The sequence below is a fragment of the Actinia tenebrosa genome, unplaced genomic scaffold, assembly GCF_029948245.1.
Source record: "Actinia tenebrosa isolate PJP-AT-01 unplaced genomic scaffold, QUT_ActTen_1.0 PGA_scaffold4__44_contigs__length_22323623, whole genome shotgun sequence".
Lineage (NCBI taxonomy): Eukaryota > Metazoa > Cnidaria > Anthozoa > Actiniaria > Actiniidae > Actinia > Actinia tenebrosa.
In genome coordinates this window covers 520665-528379 of record NW_028292581.1, presented here as the reverse complement: position 1 = coordinate 528379, position 7715 = coordinate 520665, and the positions used below count along the sequence as shown (strand labels likewise).

Here is a 7715-nt window from a genome sequence, read left to right as displayed (position 1 = left end):
CACCAGTTAAACAGACCGTCGGGGGGAAAAATTAGTAATCCGATTTATTTAAAAGTAGGAAACAGCAAGCAGCGTCTGAGAGGGACGTTCCAGGAATTGCTTTTCTTCCTCATGGCCCTGCCCGCAGTTGTTCCTTCCTTCCGTCTCTCTCAAGCTAACCTTGGTTCCTTTATTAAAAATCTCTCTGGCTGAACTTTAAATCCAGCGTCTAGGCACGTCTTTATGTACTCAAATAGCTCACCATTGTCTATCTTTTTTGCTGGTTGTCGACCAACTGCTTGTCAGCAGGTATAAGCATTTCAGGGATTTTTTAAGCGGTACTTCAGGGTCCAGTGCCGGCCATTTATTCTCACAAAACCTCAAAGGACATATGCAGGTATTAATCTACTTAATAATAAAAACGTCGTCTTTGGTACTTGGTATGTTGACTTAATGTCACCCCACTGAAGCCATGAGTATGTTTACGTTTTGGTTATTAATTGCCGAGCAAATCTGTCAAAGGTAGAAGCCGAAGCACGTTTCCTTGCTGAAAACCTCTTGTTAGACGCTTGAATTATCGTGTTAAGAATCCCCAAGTGATGGGACTTACAGCCCTTCGACTTTATTTTATTTCGTCTGGTCTTTCAAGTTTCTCAATGAATGTTAAAGCCTCTTTAGCTTACACTCGCGATGTCTATAAAAAAAGACGACTTATTTGGGGAGAAAAAAAACGACTTATTTTGGGAAGCTATTTGAATCAGTCTCGCAAATCGTTAAAAAAAAAAACAGTTTTGAAAATAAAATTCAAGATTTTTTTATTTCAAAATTTTATTGAATATTCATACATAATCAAATCAAACTTATATTCTCCGAACATCCTCGTGTTAAACATGAAAAACAGTACTAGAATATATTTTTTTAGTCTGCAGAAATTCATCTCTGTCCTTTTTTATTTGTTTCTTTCTGTTTTCTTTCGTTTCTTTTAATAATAATAGTAAGCTTTATTTATCAACCTTATATATAAATATATAATTTTTTTTCTATTCTGTCAGTCCTTTCTTTCTGTCTTCCCTTGCACCCTATCTCTTTTTGCTTCCTCCTTTCTCTCTCTTTACTTAATAATTTCCTTGTTCAGTATCAGTTCCTTTTTCCTATCTTTCATAATTTGTCTTTCTTTGAAGTCGTTCTTAGATTTATCTTTTTTATCTTTAATTCCCGTTCCCCCTTTTTTCCCTGTAAATTAGTTTTCAAAATAATGGCTTCTTTCTACATCTCTAAACTCCCAAATCAAATTAAAAAGAGTAGCATACTCCATTTAATATTATACCGCTGTTTGTTCCCCAGCCAAATTCCCCATAATTAAAGATCCTATTTACTGATTAGCACCTTTTTTTGAACTTGAACACTTCAAATGTAAATCCTTTCCTCCAAACACAGTCGCCGACATTTTCGATGGTTAACTTGCGTGAGCCTTTACAACACGCGAGCCAAAGCCCTCGTCATGTAGGAGCCACCGTCCTTCCATATTCGTAGACGAGTGGAATATAGCATTTCCACAGATACTCTGGTATCATCATTTATCAAAAATTATACGGTTGGTCTACGCTAAACAATGAAAAATCAAATCTCGGGCCATAATGAAGTCCTCGATAAAGATTTAACAAAGTTAAATGACAAGTTTTGTTGTAATAATCCGATAAGATGGCCAGGATTAAACTAGTACTGATATTTTTATACCTTTAATACTAGCTGATTAGATTTATCCTCTAAACTACTTTCTCCTATCCGCTGTCAAGCAAATCTTTACTCAAATGATATATAAAACGTAGCTATTTTGGTACCTGGGAATTAGAATAAAAATGCTCGCGCTGATCTTGATTGAGATCATAATTTTGACATGATGTATTCAGTTCCGTGTCTGAGCTTATCTTAAAAACTGAACCTGTTTTTAAACAAGGGATTGGAGGTTTTTTAAATCGAAATAAAACAAAGGTCTTGAATGTTGAGATGTTTTTAATCCTTGGAATTTTGTCGAAACCTCAAACTTTGAAACTAATATTTTGTCAAACCTCTTGGCTGATCAAAGTCAGGGCATGACTACCTCACAGATCGAATAGGAATTTAGCTAGGAGTAGTTAGGTTTTACGGAGGGAAAATTGGAGAAAACCTCGAATCAGCTATGAATGAGGCAGAGACCTTTTACATAAGAGAACTTTTACATAAAGTATGATTGATCCTAGTGCAAAAGACTGAGAAGTCTTTTACCCCCTCCCAGGGGACATCAAACTCAACGGATACAACCCTAATAAAAAAGGTTATCCTACTGTACTGTACTTTACTGTACTGTAATATGAACGTGATCTAAAAGATTTCCGCGATACTCTAGGTATAGGCAGTATTCACTATTCATAGACAGCCTTTTTGACTAAACGTGTGTACACAATACTGTGCCGCCTAACAAAACTTCACCTACATCACTACATGAGATGTGTCAATCTAAGGATTTACTCTGTAACATAAGAGTTATTTATACATCACATTTCTGTGTTTAGATTTAAACTGGATGCATTATTCGCGAAAAAAGAAAAATCCCACGAAAACAGTTTGTGTGGAAAAAGAAGTTGATAGGATCTAGATTTTATGCAGTGGCTTTAACCATAATATTTTTGTGTTTAGATTTAAACTAGATGAATTATTCGCGGGAAAAAATATATTCTTGAACGAAAAAAAAAATTCATCAGCGAATTCATATTTCATTATTTTATGCTAAAACCTTCAACTCAACTTAACGACACAAGTTAACTCGCACGTTTCATTTATGTCTTAATATAATATTTTTTTAAAAAAAACGGCCTGTGAAGTAGAACTTCTAATTTATTTAGAAATCCAAAACTACGAAGTTTGAAAAGCGTGACTAGCCTTCTGATGATGTAATTTCGACAAAGTGCGACGACATTGAAACTATATGACGCCATTCTCTGGATTGTCGGCATTTGTGTTGTATTATTTATCACAAGCTTAGCTATGTCGTGTCATTTAATTCAGGAAATAGTTTTCTCGAGGGTGGAAGAAACTTTATACTGTTTGCGACTTTTTTGTACGAAATACGATGTAAAACGTCTTTGTGATTTGATTTAGACATTACGTCCAAGAAACGTGAAGTACCTTCCGCAAAAACCTGTGATACCGCACTCTGATCTAATATGTAACAAGATCTATTTATATAGGTGTTTTTCAAAAACCACTTACGAGGTTTTCTCCCCACCAAATTTCCCGCCTATACGTCTCATGTTTGTATGTTTTGACACGGTCTTTACTGGTTTTTACATGAAAAATATTATTCCTCGATTAGGATTTCTAATTCGGTCGAACCCTAAGGCATACATCGAGTCAGTTCTCAACCCCTGACTAGAGGTTTATCTACAAAACTGAGCTCGTAATTTAAGATAAAAGTCATCATTTTGAATTTTCAGTCCGTGTTCGTTGAATTGTTTTAGCGTTCGGCATTGTAAAGCCGTACTCTCAAACATCTGGGAGAGATTTCCTTGAGTGGAAGAGGAGTCATCGCAGTGTTTTTTCCGTCACCCATTGTAACTAAGTGTGCTAGCCGGTTTCTGTGATATTTACGCATTTAACTTTGAGTTTACATAGCATAAAACTTTGTTGAAACGACCTTTGTGAGTTTTCTTTAATTTTTTCTTTGATTTTTTTTAACACGACACTGGTTGTGTCCTTGTTCAAACCAACGTCTCAATAGGATTTTTCGTATAGAATCGCCGGTATGGGATTTTACTTTCAATATGGCTTTTTTAGAGCATGTTGTCTGTCAATTAGGATATTTGAATAGGTGTTTAGCAGGAATTATATACGATATCTAACTTTGATAAAACCTTACATAACGTCATCTATTGTTGGTGCTAATATTAAATCCAACTGGAAGGAAATAAATTAAATACTAACGAGTATTTGCCGATAAATATAGTTTTATTTATCACACTTTATTTGATTTTCTGGCATGATAAATATATACATATGTATTTATATCCATTACATTAAATTCTTCGCAAATCCATTATTACATGTCTTTAGCATTTATCTATAGTTTGTGGGCCAGATTAAGACTTTAATATGCATATGCTGTTATCGTAAAATACCCATTTTTATTCCCTCAGACACGTTGCGGTTTGGATCCATCCGTAAACTTCGTAATAAGTGAGCTGCTGCTTCGAAAAAAAACTGAAGCTTCAGTTAACTGTACCATAATGTTAACACGTCTTATATTTTCCCCCTATAAATGTCGAATGCCGAATATCTACAAGTAAATGCAATTTGATTTCAGATGAAGCATATTTTTTTGTTAAATGTTTTTGTTGTGAAGACGCGCGCCTACACTGATTTTTTTCGCGCCAAAATTTGTGAGATTTGGTGAAACATACTTAATGCGTGTTTTTACAGCACGAAAAAAGCAAAGTGCTTAAAAGCAATCACTATAATTTAGTTTTTCTAAAATTGCATAACTACAATTCATTGGTGTTTGTATTCGCGATGATTAAGTAGGCTTTCTGGCTGACGCAAAAATGACACAAACTCCCGTATTTTGACTGACAATAGTATTGAAAATCCAAGTTTCAACGTATTTCTTATGCATACACATTCTACTTGAAACCTTTTTCCCCCATGGTTATCAAACATCACTGATTAAAATCAAACAAAATTGAAAAACCTTTCGCTAGACTGCTAAAACTGATTTTGTATCTCACTAAGCATAAATCCCTCGGGCTTCCTTTTGGATTGCTCAGTCTTAGATATTTTAGTTCTGGAACCCTAACTCTACAACCGATTAAACTAGGTTTTAGTAACGGCCATAAAACGTTTTCCCTTAAAAACTGTCTATGTACAATCGTAACCATGACATAGTTAATACTAGTTTACTGGTTTTAGGATTATTAGGAGCTATTTTCACTATTGATTAATATATAAGATCGAGTGTTTTGCCAAGTGACATCTTTTACTATGTAATTTTGCTCTTTGATGTTGATTGTTCTGGAAGGACCGTGTTCCTTGCTTGGTTGTTCTTTGCCTTTTTTAAAACGAGTAGTGGATCTATATGTAACACATGACAAATCCAGGAGAAAAAACTGACCTAGTGATATTTTTTTCCGATGGGATGTTGAAAAAGTTAGACAAGTTAGCGCTTTTTTCTCTACGCATTCGACGAAGAACAGTATGCTTTTACTGGTCAACTAATTCCAGGCAGTCACCTTCATCATTAACCTGCTGGGTGTCGTGTCTTGCTGCACTACGTCCAGCCATTTTCAAACTGCTGTTGAGCGATGCCGAGAGTGTCCTTGGAAAGACAGTTCGCAGCCCTTTCCTGTAGTTATCGATCAAGACAAAGTAAATGCATGGGTTGACAGCAGCGTTGGCCCAGGTTAAGAACTGACAGATGACGAATATGGTCCTAAAGCTGCAAAACGTCGGGAAATTCCAATCCCATTTGAATGCCCACAGAAACATAATAGTGTTATACGGGCACCAGCAAATCCAGAAGACCATTACGATCGTAAATGCGATGACTGTGGCGCTGCGAGACACTCGACGGTTTCTTTTCTTCGCCTCTTGCGACTGGTTCACACGGGGGAACTTCCTTTTACCAAGAGTGATGAGAATAACGGAGTAGAAAAGAACGAGCAGGATTAGAGGTGTAACAAAAAAGACTACGGACAGAATGGTAGAGTAAGTCTTGAGAGCAACCATGTGTTTCTCTATATCATCATGCCATCGCATTATACAATGAGGCTTTCCATTACGGCCAATGACTACACGCATCGTGTAAAACGATGTGATAGAAAAGCCCAAAGAAATGACCCAGGTTGCGACTATCATGGCGATTCGTACTTTGGATGAAATCAATCCTGCGCGTAGTGGGAAGACGACTCCGACAAACCTATCGATGGCCATACAAATCAGGCTTAGTACAGATACGAGCCCTGGGAGTTCGCTCAAGAAAAACGTAATCTTACATAGAACTTCTCTTGCGGGAGCATCCACTATCCAGTGCCCGTAAACTGTACGAGATATCTGCATAGGCATTACCACTAAAGGTATGATCAAATCAGATGCTGCCATGTTGACTATAAAGAAATTGATTGTCTTTCTCATGTTTCTGTTCTTGTAGACGACCAAAATGACGAGGATGTTACCCAAGAGAGAGATTATGAGAATGAGAGAGTAGCCAGCGATCTTACCATCGCGATCTGCTTGTGAAGCCTTCATGCTGCATGATGAACCACCGCTGTTGTTCGGGAACGTTTGGTTTAAGTCTCCCATCTTTATATCGACGGGCAGTATTTCTTTGGACTACGAGAACAATCGGAGAAATAGGGTTTGCAGTTATTACAACTGTAACTTAGTAGTTTGCTGACAACTAAAGTAGGTCTGGCGAAGAAAGGTCACAGTTTTCCAAGTTCAGCTCCTGGCTGTTGTTCACGAGTTGTTTTCACTAAAATGCTAACAAGGCGAGTTTGTCTGGTGGTTTTATACCCACGCACAAATTAACCGGCTTTTAATGTTTTCCTTATTCAGAGTACGTCGAGTATTAGAGCATTATGGTGTCCGTGATATGCGATATTAGGCAATTAACATTGTCAGCCAGTGAAAGATGCCCGACCCCGCTGGCATGATCTGATTAATTAGATAACCGATTACGTGTTCGTGGATTCCAAAAAAGTCGGTCTAAGTACCTAACTGAGCGACTTAGAAACATCCGGTTGTCTTAAATGAGAGTTTATTGCAAGGATTCTGCGATGGTTCAAGTACTGTAAACGGCTCAATTAGCGCATCAATGGTCTACAATGCTCAGAAGGAATCAAAGGAGAGTCTAAAGTATTCGCGACGTTCGAAGCGCGTTGGCCGCAAGGAATTTGAAATAGGCGGTAACCAGTGACTTTGGTCTCGGGAGGTCTACCCTTAGTGTCATAGGTGAATAAAAACGTCTAAGAAACCCGGTGCTACATGCTATAACTGTCCAATGGAAGTTTTTGGTTTCCACCACAAATTTGCTTTTAGTATTATCATTCAAATGAATAAATTTTAACTGAAGCGGATGAACGTATCTCATTACGGAAGAAGAAAGAAAGAATAGCAATGAGCAGATAACGAAGAAAAAAAACTAGATAACATATAATATTAGTCCAATTTCGAAATAACCTCTAGAGATTGAGCTGACTGACAGTACTAGAATTTTTTCAATATGTTATGATTGTCGCTTCGTGCCTGGAAATGTTTTCAAAATAGCTTAGATTAAGGCTTATTGTAGTCTCCTTTGCAGCCGTTCTTAGTGTGTGTCTAAAATCCCTCCCGACACTAAGAACGGCTGCAAAGGAGACTAGGCTTATTGAGATCGGGGGGAAAAAAGCTCGGGCTCACGTATCCTTGGAACCCTTGTCTCAAGTACGTGTCAAATTCATTAAAAAACCGAATCGAATCCCAGCAGCTGTCTTGCTTGGGATAACTAATGTTTAATGAAGGATGTAGTTGACAAATTGTACCTATCTAAATGTATTAGTTACCAGGGTAAAGACAGTTGCATCGGGGAATTGGAACCTTTTGGAATCATTAAGTTTTTTGACGTCAATATTTTCAAGAGGAAGCAAACAAAGATGTATTTTTTTTCCCTTGTCAAATTCAATTTTTAATTTAATAATAAATGGAAAAGTTTCATGCTTTGTGACGTT

At 37.0% G+C, this 7715-nt stretch overlaps 1 protein-coding gene across 1 annotated transcript; it reads right to left on the bottom strand.

Annotated features, from left to right (window-relative positions):
• Positions 1 to 3958: 3958 nt before the first annotated feature.
• On the bottom strand, positions 3959 to 6923 carry LOC116307103 (QRFP-like peptide receptor). The gene has a single exon (XM_031717251.2). The coding sequence runs from the start codon at positions 6307 to 6309 to the stop codon at positions 5212 to 5214; it is 1098 nt and encodes a 365-aa protein (XP_031573111.1). The 5' UTR covers positions 6310 to 6923; the 3' UTR covers positions 3959 to 5211.
• Between the last annotated feature and the right edge of the window lie 792 nt (positions 6924 to 7715).

Excerpts from the sequence above, each read along its gene's own strand:
- LOC116307103 (XM_031717251.2), bottom strand. The coding sequence starts at position 6,309 with ATGGGAGACTTAAACCAAACGTTCCCGAACAACAGCGGTGGTTCATCA.